General features: G+C 33.9%; 1 protein-coding gene across 1 annotated transcript; it reads right to left on the bottom strand.

Annotated features, from left to right (window-relative positions):
* Positions 1-2142: 2142 nt before the first annotated feature.
* Positions 2143-2732, bottom strand: LOC124373584 (piggyBac transposable element-derived protein 2-like). The gene is made up of 2 exons (XM_046831946.1): positions 2695-2732; positions 2143-2356 (listed from the first exon to the last, which is right to left on the bottom strand). The coding sequence occupies exons 1-2, from the start codon at positions 2703-2705 to the stop codon at positions 2143-2145; spliced, it is 225 nt and encodes a 74-aa protein (XP_046687902.1). The 5' UTR covers positions 2706-2732.
* Between the last annotated feature and the right edge of the window lie 13263 nt (positions 2733-15995).

Raw genomic sequence — 15995 nt, 5'->3', positions numbered from 1 at the left:
TTTGACTATGTAATACAAGTATTTTCATTCATTCATTCAATGTCAAAAATAACATTCTTTGTTTAGGTAAAAATAACATGTACCCAATTAAAATTACTACTATTTATTGTTTCTTAAAAAATGTTATGTGTACAATATACATAATATATAAAAAATTACATAAATTGCATGGTACTACAACCGAACGAATTTAACTTTATTAACCCAGATATGCCTGAATTATTTTTTTTTTGATTTTTTTTAAATTCTACAGTTTTTTTTATACTATAAATGTATTCTTCAACACATTTTAACAATAATTGTAAAAAATTTCATCGTCGTTTAGTAAATAATGGGTGGCCTATTATATAGGACAGTAGGAAAATATGAGTGAAATGCTAAAATATTCCAAAAATGCTTTTTATTTTTAGAAGGGTTACATTTACATTGGATATAATATGTTTTATGTACTTAATTCAACTGTGTTTTTAACAAAGATATATAAAACAAGCTTAAATAAAATTTTTAGTAAGTGCATTTGTAGTTTATGGCTTTGTGTGGTAATCAATAAAACATTTAGTATGAAGACCAACATCACACTTTTGGCATCTGGTAGTGCACTTGGCATGGCAATGCCCACATCTCGTTTGCTTTTCCTGAGGAACAACAAGGTGGTCCAATCTGTCAAACCTGGAGTCCACTTTGATTGTTTCGATGGCCGTCCAGCCTTGACGCGCACCCTTTACCAAATGTTTCTAGCAGGTTACAGGCAAGTCTGCGTCTGAAAGACAAGTGGTCAAAGGTTCCCTCCCGCATGGCGGTGAAGTTGCCAGGCATTTTGTTCTGCACTGTCAATGCAGTCACAGATCAGAGGGAAATACCACTTCTTACCTCTGATTTGGATTCGGTACAGGCTCATATTTTGATCGCACCGGTCCACTCCGCCCATTTTTTTGTTGTACTGGTGTATGAGGTTTGGTTTGAGGGATGAAAGCATGTTTCTTGGCTTTAAGTGAAAAGCGTTTTAACCTGATGTATGGGTTGTACACCAACAGCATTTGAAACAACAGTGACAATACTGTTGTCATTCCATCTTGCAATAATTAAATTTTCATCACATACTTTTTCGTATTCAAAAGTTCCCCTTTCTTTCTTTTTCAAATCTTTACTATCAGTCAGTGGGCACTTTGCTATTCTGTTCTCTCTCACCGTACCAATAGCTCTTATATTCTTTTGGGACAGTTTCTCAAACAAAGGTTAGACCAGAAAAAAAATTATCAAAAATACAAGAAGTACGGGAAATCACCATTCTTCTTCAGAACATCACAGTACTGCAAAACAACACTGGCACCAAGGCCCAAGTGTTCATACTGAGGGTCCAAGGTGTGGCTGCTCCCTTGGTAGGGGTCTTTCCAAACTACATAGCCATTGGGTGTTAGCACCAACCCAAATTTTGTAACCATTAGCGAATAGGTTTGTTTCTGATGAATTGTTTCAAACCATGCCTCCCAAAATATGGGACCATAGACTCATCAACTGAGTGGTGTTCCTCATGTGGTGCGTAATCAAAAAATGTTTTGTTCAATGCATCAAACAATGGACGTACTTTTGCATACTTGTCATCAGCATTGAGGTTGTCATTATCACAAACATGCAAATTTGACATAATAAACTCAAATCTGTCTCTAGAAATTGCATTTACAACTAATTCATTGCGAGTGTCCAAAGCTGTTTCCCAAAACATTCGTCTTCGAGGTAATGGAACATAACCACTCAACAACAATACTCCTATGAAACATTTCATTTCATCGACAGTTACATCACCTAAACGGTTATGTAATGCGCATAACGATTTGTTTTCTCAACTAATAAATCTACAATATCATCATCGAAAATACAGAAAAACTGTTCCATTGGTGTTAATTTTTGTTTGTACTTCCTGTCTATTACTCCAAATAGTATCATCTAGTTTTAGGTCCTCTTTGACCCATTTGTACTGCTTTTTAGTGAATGGCTTACTAACCTTTTTTGCTGGTTTCTCTTCAGTGAAATTCTGAATTCGTCTTACTTTTTTATTTGGTGGCTGTGCTATGTCCATCTTCGCTGAACTAGAGGGTAAGGTTGGTTGTGATAAAGAAGGATCCTCTTCATCTTTGTTGTCACTCAGTTCAAATTCTTGGGAAACTTCAGCGGGGCCAATAGTTGGTTTCCTGGAAGATGATGGATTGAAGTCATGTCCTCATCCCCAGAATCCTCATCAGTGACATCATCATTTGCATTGATTGGTGGCTGAATATATACGCCAATTTCTTCATCAGGTGGCACTTGGATCTCTTCATCTTCTAGCATCGTCAAAATTTCATGAAGGTTCAAGTTCCTAAAAAATTCAAAGTACGATAAATAACAAGGTTTTTCAGAATTTTTTATAAAATAACTGTAAAAAATTGTATTGATGCTTAAAACAAAAAGTTTAACCCAATTACTAAGTCACGACTTGAAATACAAGGGTCGAAACTCATTTGAGAGTGGGAAGCATTATTGTTGTACATATGCCTACTGGACTACATGTAGGACGGGCCAATTCCAAACATAACCTATAAACGGTCTGAATTTAGAACGGTCACATTTCAAGATAAATGTAATAACTAGTTAGTCAGTTATTAGGAAATGTACTTAAATAGGTTTAAAACTACGAAATAATAGTATTGTACTTACTTTTCGCACATGGCGCAGAGCTCATGAAGTTGATTGGAAATCCTAATTTGTAAACTAGTCTAAAGAAACAAACTAGTTGAAGCATTCACTTGATTGTTGCTCAGATGCATTCAGTAGCTCTTACTGAAGACAGCAACCACCCTGCCACTGTTGGAAAAAGCTGAAACTACTTCAGAAGTAAGCTTTATGGAGAACACTACAAGTGTCCTAAATATAGGTCACTAGGCATATCTGGGTTAATATATTAATTTTTATAGCATCTCAGGAGAGGATATAGTACTCGATGGGGAAAGATCTGCCTCTTCACATTGCAACTTAAACCCCAGTGCTGATTGCAACAGTAACGGGCCAATATCCTGAGCTCAGGCGATAAAATTCCCTCACTTAACCGCTGGCCACTTTGAGACCTGATTTATGGAAAGCAGATGTAATTTACATCCGCTATTCGTTTTAGTTCGCTACACGAACATTTAAATTTTATGTTCTTAATTCCTTTCCTGAACTTTGTACTTTAAACAATGTAGTCATGACTATATAAACATATCTTCTTAGTTTTCTACACACACTTTCCTCTTCTTCATGTATGAAAAGATATATTTTCTGTCTAATTATCTGCCCGCGGTATATCTCAAAAATTAAATTACCAATAGAACTAATTTCTAAGTCTAGCTAATTAGGAATATTAGATTACTAGTTTATATTTTCCTTAAACACTTTAAATTTAAAGGCAAATATATTGTACTGCATTTTAGTAGTACATATTGTTCTAAAAACTATACGATGAATAACGAAAATATTCTTTAAAATCAGAATTACTTAAATAAAATGTTTTGTATTTAACAGCAGTTAAAAATCAATATTAATGAGAAAAGGTTTGTATTTCAGGAACACTACCGGCTGTCCAAATCAAAGGGTTTCAACGCTGTCATACGGCCTGATCGTAAAAAACCAACTCTGGCTTGTAACTTAAGATACCTATGATAATTTTTTGCAGGCTAACTGTGTAATTTTTTCTCTGTAAGGATAGCTTTTCATACAAATTCCTGACATAAATACTCGATAAAATTTAAACATCACCTTGTAATGTATAATACTAGTATTTCACATGCAATAAAGAACTATTTTTTTATCAAAAGATTAGTCAACTTCATAGGAAATGTTTTCAAGTACATCAGTATTTGTGTCAGACGTTGCTGTCTCTGACCACTTTGCGTAGAGGGTCATCGTCAGGTATTACGTACCTGATGCTCAAAACGTACGTTCGAATCAACAAGATCCGTCATCCAAAGAAACTCCAATAATCCACGTACAGGCTTAAATCCATTGTCATCTATGGATTTGGAATTTTTCACATTTATGACAGGAATTAAAGCTAAAACATATTTAACGCAAACGGCATACTGTAACATAAACAGTATACCTAATACAACCCCGGATCAAACAAATACATTTTTCCTTTCAAAAAGTGAAATTTTACATCCATTCTGAAAAAAGCCAATATAATACACTGTGATCATGAAAAGCGAAACTTTGCCTAGATAACAAATTCGTCCCATTGTGATCCTTCTTGTACGCAGCAAAAATTGTTTGAGACGGTCTTTCTAACGAAAATTCTTTTGGCTACCAATGCCATTCTTGAGTACCCAACAATTATATTCTGAATTAAAACGTCAACTATTAATGATGAAAGTAACTAATATCGTTGAGGTCTTAGTTCGATGTGTTGAGGGGGGGGGACGACAACAAGTGCTTAGCATTCTCCTAGAATTCTCAACGGCTTTTACTATGTACATAATGATGAACTGCTCCACCTCCAGTTAGAGATTTGAGGGGTTTGTGGTTAGTCGTAGTATAGGCTCTTTCCATATTTAAATGACAGAGATCAGTGTGAGCGCCCTGCCAGAAAAAGCTTTAATTCCCTTACGGAGTCCCTCAAGGGATCAATTCTTGGTACTATTTCTTATTTACGTTACTAATTTCAAATGATCGATTTGTTATAGAGGAAAAATTGAATGAGGTACCGAGAGGGCTCTCTGTATGTCATGAAAAACAACTCAAGATTTATCAATAAAAATCGTTTGCGGATAACGTTTGGAAAGTTCGTGTATCAAAAATCATTTTAAGACGACTATAAACTTAAATAATTCAAGGCTCCCCTTTCATTACATCTAGCTACTAGACAACTGGAACATGAATTGAGACCAACTGTGGTTTTAGATTACGTGTATTCAAAGAAAACTATTTCCACATTTTTTTGGGAATGCCACATTGATTTTTGGCTAAACTGGAACAATCAAACTAATACCATGTGTGATAAAGTTTGCTCAGGCATTTTTTGCTTTCCGTAATATTTGGCAAAGTATTGGCTCCCTTGATATCTAAAAATGGAATATCTTTGCTTTGTTTTACCTCAAATCTGACATATGATATCCGATTATGAGGATGTTGTGCCAAATACCAGACTGGAAAGTGTGTTTTAGACAACACAAAAAAGGAAGTTCGCATCATGCTCAAACTAACCTTTAGAGAGCCCTGCCAAGATACGTTCAGGGAAACTGAATCTGCTTACTTTAAACCCTTACTCTATGTACTAGAGGTTGTTAGGTATTGCTGGGACCAAGTGTACTGTTGTACAAGGCCGAGAAATCCACCAGCATGGAACGAGACGCATGGACAACGTCGGAGTACATCAGCACAGGGATGGCCAGTCTATATGTGCCGCAAGTTGGTGTTAGGTTAATTAATAAAACTCCCTCAATGCATTAAGCATGAACAGAAAATCTCAATCACATTCGAGCACATAAGGTGGAAAATGCGTTTTACTCGGTTTAATGAGTTCAAGGAGAATCGCTGGTAAGTTTAATAATTGACATTGACCTAAAATAAGCCAAAGTTCGGATCTGATGTATAATAAAAAAACATAAAACCTTTCTGTTAACCACTATGCAAACATGGGAATGTTATAATTCTTACTTAGGAATTGTTTTATTTTATTAAAGTTTTATGTTCATACCTTATAGTAATGTTTTTATTTTTACAGAAATTAACCACAGAAACTTCATGATTTAATTGCGTAAAATATAAAATCTAAGTTAGTAAAGTGGTGTGGTATTACATTTAATATCTTACATTCGTAACACAAGTGTCATAAATGTTGACTGTTTTATACATTTGGCTCCAAATATAAGGTTTGGTTTTATTCTTATTATTTTAATGTTTTATTTTTATGAAAATTCATATATTAGTTTAAAATGGTGGGACAATTCAGTCTCTTGAGCATGGTTTAGATAGCATGTTCAAAAAACGTTAGTGAATTGTTGTTTGTTTTTTTTACTCTAAGAATGTGTAAATTTTCTTTGAGCACCCAAGTACCGGAAGAAATTAAGGACCAGTCACAGCGTACATCCAGGCTAATGGTATACACAGCACCGCTCACCCAGTGATCAACCGCAGCCACAGATAAGAGTACGTGGATCACCCCAGATACGCCTTCACTTGGTATCCCCACTTACAGTTGGACTACACAAACACACGCTTCACTCGTGATCAACCGGAGCACATAGTAAGAGTAACGTGGATCACCCCAGATACGCCTTTCACCTGGGTACCACTTCACAGATTTGGACACACAACACAGCGCTCCAACACGTGATCAACCGGAGCCATAGTAACGAAGTACGTGGATCACTCCCAGATTAACGCCTTCACTGGTAACCACTCATGTTTGGACATACAAAACACGCTCACGGAGTGATTCAACCACCGGAGCCACAGTAAAGAGTACGTGGATCACCCGCCAGATACGCCTTCACTGGTAACCCTCAGTTGGGACACACAAGCGACACCGCTCACCGTGATCAAACCGGAAGCCATAGTAAGAGTACGATGGAATCACCCCCAGATCACGCCTTCACTGGTACCGACCGCTCAAGTTGGACTATACAACATCCGCTTCAACAGGTGAATTCAACCTGGAGCCCACAGTAAGAGTACGTGGTGCTCGGAGATATCACCCCAGATGACGCCTTCACTGGTACCATCAGTTTGGACCACACAACTACACCGCATTACCCGTGATCAACCCGGAAAAAAAAAACCATAGTAAGAAGTACGTGGATCACCCCAGATACGACCCTTCACTGTTGGTACCTTCAGTTGGACACACAACATCCCTGCTCACCGTGAATCAAACTGGGAGCCAGAGTAAGAGTACGTGGATCACCCCAGATTACGCCTTCACTGGTACCCGATCTCAGTTGGACACACCAACGCACACCGCCTCACAGTGGATTCAAACCGGAGCCATAGATAAGATGTTAACCGTGGATCACCCCAGAATAACGCCTTCAACTGGTACCTCAGTTAGAACACACAACACCGCTCACCAGTGATCCAACCAGGGAGCCATAAGTAAGAGTACGTGGATCAACCCCAGATACGCCCTTCACTTTTGGGGTTTTAAAAAAAACCTCAGTTTGCGGACACACAACACACGGCTCACTAGGTAGGATCAACCGGAGCCATAGTAAAGCAGTACTGTGGATCACCCCAGATATTGCCTTCACTCGGTACCGGTTCAGTTTTTGACATACAACACCCCTCACAAGCGATCAAACCGGAGCCATAGTAAGAGTACGTGGATCACCCCAGATCATACGCCTTCACTGGTACCTTGTTCGTTTGGATAATCTCGAGTTAACAGGTTTTTCAATACAGTAAAGACTCTCTCCTACAATGTGGATTGTTCAATATTTTTTTGTAAGTTTTTTAATGGATACAATTTATTACATCACCACACAACAGTTTTCTTTTGAATTGGAGATAAAACATGTTTAAGTTAAAAAATCAAATTGTTATGAAAGTAAATTATATTCTATAATTAAAATTACTTTTATTTATTATTATTACGTCCTCCCTCCTGGGTTTTAATAAATCTGATGATAAAAGTTATTTATGTTCCTATTAGTTTTTAAAGTCCATTCAAGATATAACTTCTGTATTTATATTTCCTTGGGTAATTTTTGGGGTTTTATTCCCATCTCCCCTTTTTAAAATAATTAAACCTTTATTCAATGCCTTTATATTGAGTTTTATATAGATAGTATTGTAAATAAAAATAGAAAGTCCAGTATTTATTTCAAACCAATTCACATAACATCTATACCGGTTTGGTTTACTACCATAATAATTTAAATACTTGCCTCATCGATAGCGTTTAATATACATGAATCTAGAGGAACGATATCCATTATGTAACTCACACAATTATTATTTTATACATTAATAAGAATTCATTGATATTTTGGCATTTAAAATTAAACAAACTATACATTACTTTAATGCCAAAGCTTACATTACAACATCAGTGGTCAACTCGCAGATCTCGACTGGTAATCGGTTCAGCTTGGATCTGTTTGTGTATCGGCTCAGAGGCCGGTCAATATTGGATGAACCAAGCCGATCAACATAGACCCTTATTAAATTTACATTGTATTACCTCGTTTTGAATCAAGTCATACCAAATAGATTTCAAAAATATGAATATATATGTTTTTGTTCATAACAATGAGTGAAAGAGAAAACTTTATAAAGCTGATTAATGCATTAATTTAAATCTTATTCGAGTTACATACAAACCAAAGACATCACTTTTACATAACTTTCTATAGAGAGATGTACCACCATTCACTCTGTTTGCCAATACAGGACTAAACTCTCTAAAATATTTGCATATCTGTAGCCCATTTCGTTTTTTGTGATACCCTCCTGTAGTTCCACACTCTAACAGAACCATTTCATCACCCCTACTGATAAAAAGAATGCAAAATTCCATGCTCAATGATAAATCAGTACAAAAAGTTTCCTGTGGATCGTCAGGAGTTGTTGAAGTTTAGCAAACCCCATGTATATGCTTATCTCATCAATGAAATCGATATTATACATTTATGGAAATAAGCTTCCACAGCAAATTTCTAGTCTCTACCTTAGATAATTATTTAAACACTAATTTAGTCTTTCAAACGACATGATAATTAGAATGGCTACTATGAGCCGGTTCAATACCTGTATCTCCCCGGCTCATGTGTGTTTTATATAGTGTGTTGTGTGGTTTATTGGCTGCAGAGGCGACTGACCTTTTGAAGGCGTTTGGCCTTTCCGGCAGAGTGGCGTAGAGACTCTGAGCCGTGGTGTACTGGTTAGAAGTAGCTCCAGATTTAATATTTTTTGTTTAATTAAGTGTTTTGGAATTTTGCTGAGCTGTTTCCTTCTAACATGGGCGGCTAGGTTTACGGCCCCTCACTGATGAGTAAGTTTTGCTTTCTTTTAAAATTTAGTGATTATTTTCATTTTTCAAAACTGTGAAGGTTAAGAGCACATGGTTTTCCAAATTGTAGTTTTGCTTTTTATTAAATTTTAGTACTTCTGGCTGTTAACTAAATTTTAAATTGGCTTTCAATTTATTTCTCTTACACTTTTATTAGTTTTCACCCTTTCTCTTCAGCTTAAATTATTTTTCTGTCTCTCAGTGAGGACCAGTCCTAGGCTAAATGTTACAGTTTCTTTTTATTCTGCAGCCAATATTGTTTGTAATGTGTCACTTGTTATGTAGTTTTTGTAAACAAACCCAGAGAGACTGCTGAAGGTTCATTTTGCTAAATTTAAGCCTTTCTGAGAGATGTAACGTTCTTCGGGTCTTTTAGCCCATAACTCCCCCTTATAGCCTACTTGGTTAATTTAAGGCCTTCTGCCATCAAATTTTAAATTTAGATTCCTGTTATTAGGCTGCTACTTTTGGCCATCAGTTTTTTTCCTAATCATTAAATTTTTTTTTTTTACCAAGAGTAAAAACGCTTAATTTTTGTTCTGTGACAGAGGGGATTTTCATACTAACTTTCCTTGGGGTTGTTGTTTTGAGTTGGGAATTTTATTTTAAGTGCAGAATGCCCTTCCCCTGCTTTTCACCAATTTTGAGCCTATTCTGTCAATAAATGCCTGTTTTAAAATGTTTGAACCAAATTGTTACGTATGGTAGGCTACTGCGTATACCTCAAATAAATTCCTTTTATTACTTATTGTTTTAGTCTTTCAAATGGAATATCTTGTTTATTTATTGTTTTCTAATGTTACCAGCTTCTATATTAAGGTTTATTTTAATTTTTATCAGTTATTGATTGGTCTGTGATATTTTGAAATTTTGGTAATTTAACTTAACTTAAAATTCTTGATAGATAACTTTTGGCAACTTTACTTTTATTAAAATCTATATTGTTTGGCAACTATTTATTAATTTTTATTAACTTTAAAAGGGTACTAGGCTGAAACCTGGTTTCAGGGTCCAAGGGATGAATTGTTTTCTCCTGTCATCTCTCCATCATGCGTGGTCGCAGAGAACCTTCGCCTTTGCGCTCTGCTGAAGGACGGCCACCATGATGGACATACCTACCAGTCAACATCTGTGATACCCTGTGATATTGTTATTGTTGCCATTTATATAGTTTATATTTTGTTATTTATTTTAAGTTAGTTTTTAGATATTATTTAGTTATTTCTTGGATTTCATTAGGAGCCCGCCCTTAGCCGAAGGATACCGGGTGGAATTGGCATTTCTTGTTTCAAATTATGGCGTTTCTAATTTTTGGTATGCAGGTGCACCTGACAAGAATTGTTTGAGGTATACTACTGTGGGCACTTTTTAATTTTTTTTTTTATAGTATATATATACATATTTATATTGACCTGGATAGGCCCATGTTAATTGTCTTAGTAAATGAACCTGAGTATACTGAACCACGGTGTTCTTTTTTTTTACCTAGTTTAGTTTTGATCCGGCATCCCGTTCGCCACCATGGGCACGCGCTTCCCTGTTGGTTTGCTGTGGGTGTGCGAGCGGCGATGTGCGGTTTCAACTATAGTCTACTGATGATGGTAATCTCAAAGCTAAAAAAATGTTATCAGGAAAGTAGAGAGGAAAACTTAACAACGTTAAAATATAGTGTTTTAAGCATAGTTTATTACGTGTAAAGTTTGTAAGTGTGGATAATGTTTCTCATTGTAAAATATATTTTACAACGCAAAAACAATCAATTAGCAATGTTGATTCATCACTTTAAAGTGGAAGCTTTAACCACCTCAACACCATGTTTGTTGTTGCTGTTTTTAAAACGTAAATACTAGTTTTATTTAAAAATATCCATTAAAATATGTTTTCATAACAATTTAAAAACCAAAAAATCCTAATACTCTATTTTATATTTAAGCTGGATAGTCTATTTTACTTTAACTATCGTTATTAAATATATTTATCAAATAAAAATGTACTTGTACTCACTTATGAATCATTACACTATTATTCATATTTGTAAAACCTAACAGTCGAGAGGCTGAAAAAATTTCATTTTATCTGTGAAATTGCCCGCTCTTTTTATATTTATGTCTGTCTCTATACAATATATCGAGAAAAAACTAACATATAGACCGAAACATTGTACTTATTGTCCACCTGTATGACAATGATAACCCTTCTCATCTAGTCATTAGATTACAATGAATGGTTTGCTGAGAAACCAGATGGGTCTCTTTTTATAGGATAGGTGTTTATAATATTAGGTTAGTTTTCTATACCTTTGATAATGACGATCTTCCTAATGCTTTAGACTTATCAAGACTTATAACGGTTCTTTTTTTCTACATGCACGTCCATCATAGTGGTCGAAAAAATTATCTGTTGTCAGTATGTAAAATTATGTTTGTGTCTCTTTATCTGTCCGCAGGATATTTCAAAACAAAAAGACCCAACAAATTTTAAAATTTAGCATTTTACTTTATTATAAAGTTTCGCAGATTTTGGTTATTAGGAATTTATTTGATTAGGTACTAGTGTTACGTTTATAAGATGACCAATTAAATTTTTACCATAAAGAGAATTCCATCTCTGATATTGTTTATTGTACTTACAACCAAAATTATTGGACAATATTTTAAATGGCAATCACACGAGGGGTGCTGCGCTTTCAGATCTACGAGTTTCTGGTACCGCGGCTGATTAGTGTTAGTTAGCCAAAACCGAGAGACGGCCGTAAAATACAAAGCCAACTCTGACCTGTAACTACAGACACTACTGACGAGTCTGTAGCACAATACTGTGTAGTTTTGTCGCTGCAAGCACTGCTTTTCATAAAATTGGATGAGCTTATTTACACAAACAAATTTAAACTTCACCTGGTAATATATAATGTTTTACATAAAATAAAGAATTATAATATTCAAAACTAAGCACAAAAATAAGTTTCATTCATTTTTGTTCATGCCTTTATAAATAAAGGTGGTATTTTTTTATAACAATATTATGTCACTGTCAATAATTTAAAACTGATATTGTGTGTAAAGGGTTACAATCAAATAATCATACACCACGTATACATTAAAACGTATAATAATATGTTTTGTGTATATACATGTTTCTTAGATGGTGAAATTTGTTGTATATTTGTTTTTCGCACATGTCCTTTTTATTTAAAGTTATAATTATTTATATTTTTAGGATCATTTGTTTACAGTTAAAAAATTGGAAGACGATTTGATCCCTGAAACACGGTTTAGATATAATGGGCCCAAAAAACTGTTTTGAATATTGCTGTTATAAGAGTCTTTTAGGTGTAATCTCGTCACCACAAGCGCCTCGCTCGGTGGAAATTAGAGGCCAGTCACAGTGTTAATGATAACAATCAATTTATAACTCTCAGCTGTGACATGTTTGGCACTCCTGGTTAGTGTAAGCGTTCGTGCTCGCTCTTTGAAATAAGTTGTTACCGTTACAATTTTAATTAAAATTAGTCAAATACTTTTACATAAATATATTTTTTATAATTATGCGGGGTTTTTATCTCTTTAAAAATGTAAAATATACGATATTTGCTTAATAATAAAATAAATTACATATATAAATTATAACTTCATTAATTAGAATTAATTAACAAATTATATATATATATATATATATATATATATATATATATATATATATATATATATATATATATATATATATCCTCTCTGCGTTGGACTGTACTCGTTAAAACCAACATAAACCTCCAAATGTTTATTTTCAAAGACATATACAATGCATAGAACACAGATATTAACTATGAGACTGAGAATTTAATATTTTGGGAATAGAGTACATGGACCTTTTAAAGATGTTGTTGTTATAAGATAGAATATTTTGTGAATCTCTGTTACCACTTGGATACAGGTAGCAATATGTTTAACAGTAATAATTAAATTTCTTAATTTTAACAATAAATAGACAAGACGGTAAAGAATTCAAACTTTATTTTATAAAGTAATACTCATTCTAATAGGAACTTATAGAGATAAAACATAATAATAATAATCATAAGATTACGAGAAAAACCGTTGCAACACTTAAATGTATCATATATGAACAATAACTTACGGTAATATGACACTTCTCGTAAATATTAGAAATTATATCCATACTAAATAAAAATTCAATAACTATTGCAAAAAAATACTTAATATATATATATATATATATAAATGGTTAAGTTAAGCTTATCATTAAAAACTAAATAATCGTAAATTTAAAATTTTCTTCGAGTTTTATTACAACTCTTTAGTAGAAGTTGCCTGAAATTAGAGATGGATTTGTTATTCAATATTATTAAATTCGAATGCTGATGTAACTCAATGTGAACGCTTGACTGTGTGTCAATGACTAACTTGGACGAAACTATCAATTATATTTATACTTATCCACCGTAAAATGTTGCATAATGTATTTACACGTTAGTAATAGGGTTTATATTTCTAACAAAATTTTTAAAATATTTCAAAATAACTGTACAAGTGATAGAGTGATCGAAGTTTTGTTAATGTTAGTACTTTTCTTGGGAAAAAATGGCTCGTTGAGAAATGTTTTGTATCCATCTTTTTGCTTTTTGTCAAGAAATTATAAATTTTCCTTATAAAAATATTTCGATTAATTTATGTGCAAATATTCACAACTCCGTTCAGTAAGGTGGGTTTCATAACAGTCTTTAAATGTATTACCAGTGAATTAAATGGTTTTTAAATACGTTACAGGTAAATCCTGTAGTGAAAGTTAGATAGCCACTTTGTGTTTTATATCTGATTTACATCAATGACCTGGTATTAGGTATTGCTAAATATAGGTGTAATGAAAAATTAGTCTTTTTGAGAATTTAGAAGTTTGACCGTTTTCCATTGAAGTTTTCTCTCAGTAGGCAATATTTTTTAATTATTGAAAGAGAATCTCTATATTTCAATACAAATTAATATTAGAATAACAAATATGCATATATTTGTAACTTTCTTTCTGTAAGACAAAGCTTCGTCACTGTTATTGATTTTCCCTTTCCAATAGAGTCAACGAACGGCACTTGTTTGTCAGGCTCAAGTGTTAAATGGACTGTCAGTCGAGTGTGTACTATTGGCCAGTTCTACCAAGAGCTACTCTCCATGTAAAACTATGAGTTCTCTATCTATCCCTCTCTCTCTCTCTCTCTCTCTCTCTCTCTATATATATATATATATATATATATATATATATATAATATATATATATATATATATATTATATTATATTGTAAATTGTAACGTGAATTTATAATAACGTATTAAACCTTTCATATCCTTAGTAGGAGAAAAGCTTAGTTTTGGATGATGAAACAGTAAATCTAAATAATCTTTTATAGCACCAGCAAATTCTAATATTTGTTTAGCAACTGTAAACAAAGAAACTTATCTCAAAGAGAAAAGTAAACTCAGTTCGCTTTATGTTCAGAGCGTGTCTTATCTCATAAACGGAAACTGAACGTCTTAGGTTAAACAGCGTTTGCACAGACATTGTATGACATTGTAATACATGCGAGTACTCTTATATGCTTCTACGTTTGGAAAATTACTGTCATCGTGTTTTAACATCGTTATGTCAAGTTCAAAACTCTTAAAATGAGAAATATTAAAATAGCTGTTAAGCAAACATTCAAGTAAGACGTCAAATTTACTTTCAAAAAATTAATATTTTCTCAAAGTATATTTTATTATTCCTAAAATTATTTACGGAAGAGGTAAAAATGTATTAATTTCATAGGTTATTAATTTTGGAGATAACTGTGCAATTAATAGTATCGTTAGTCGTATTTAAATCATACGTATTTGGACGATATATATAATTATGAGCGAATTAAACTGATGGACATCTTTTGATTTTAAATGCAAAAAGAAAATTTAAATTCCTTAAGTAGATGCCAATCCAAGGCTTACTCCGCCTATCCCCTGGGCCATTGGTTTGTTCATTTCTTATCAAAGACAAGAAGAAGGAGAGTTAGTACAATAAAAGGTCGACAGTGGTGATAACATAAAAATTGCAACGATCAACGACTGGATTGGAACTTTCCTTTTCCCCAACTCAGATACAAGTCCAACGCCCTATACGGCTTGGAGACAGGTGTATGTCTTTACTTTAAAAACATAAAGCAATGTTTTATTATGAAAATAATGAAATATAATAAATAAATATATATAACATGAAATACGTAGGTAAAAAGGTTAAAAAAAGTCTTATTTTACCACACATACTTGCGAGAAAGTTCACTCTCTAAGCTGAGAACCCACGCAACCGTTTAATAGTGCTCTCTGAACCACCATCGGGCTATTTTAAATAAAAGGATCGCTCAGCAGTCACCCTTCCAGATAGCAGAAACGCTCGACATACATGGCACAGTTTTCATGCATAGACGACCAAACCCACTTGACGGCAAAAAATTAAAAATATGTTTACTTATACATTTCTAATAGTTTAAATTTTATCGAATTTTATTGATTAATCGAATAATGTTTTAAGATTATTATAGTAAATATTTTAAAATTATATTATTTTTAATTCTTATAGTTTTAATATTTGGATTAACTCAAAAAGTATCAGTAAGACTGATTAATTAAGTTTATTATAATTTTTTTTTTACGATAGGAAAATACATTATGCACCGTCAGGGACAGGTGTTCGCCCTGGTGTGTGGGACTCTCACCCACTAAAAACCTACCGGTCCAGGCATTGGAAACTCTCTCGGGAACGCATCTCTGCAACTACTACAAGAGGGTGCCATCGTTCGCCCCAATGGGCATTACTTCATTCTAAAATCCACCAAGCATGACCTATTCTGGTGCTTTATTAGCTGCTCTCTTCTTGTTTGCCTTAGCACCCTCTTGCAGAACGCAGCGACAGCGTTTCCACGATCTCGGGAGTGGACAACATC

Source organism: Homalodisca vitripennis, unplaced genomic scaffold (assembly GCF_021130785.1).
Source record: "Homalodisca vitripennis isolate AUS2020 unplaced genomic scaffold, UT_GWSS_2.1 ScUCBcl_5949;HRSCAF=12931, whole genome shotgun sequence".
Lineage (NCBI taxonomy): Eukaryota > Metazoa > Arthropoda > Insecta > Hemiptera > Cicadellidae > Homalodisca > Homalodisca vitripennis.
The sequence above is the reverse complement of the archived record's forward strand: the minus strand, read 5'-3'. Positions and strand labels throughout refer to the sequence as shown.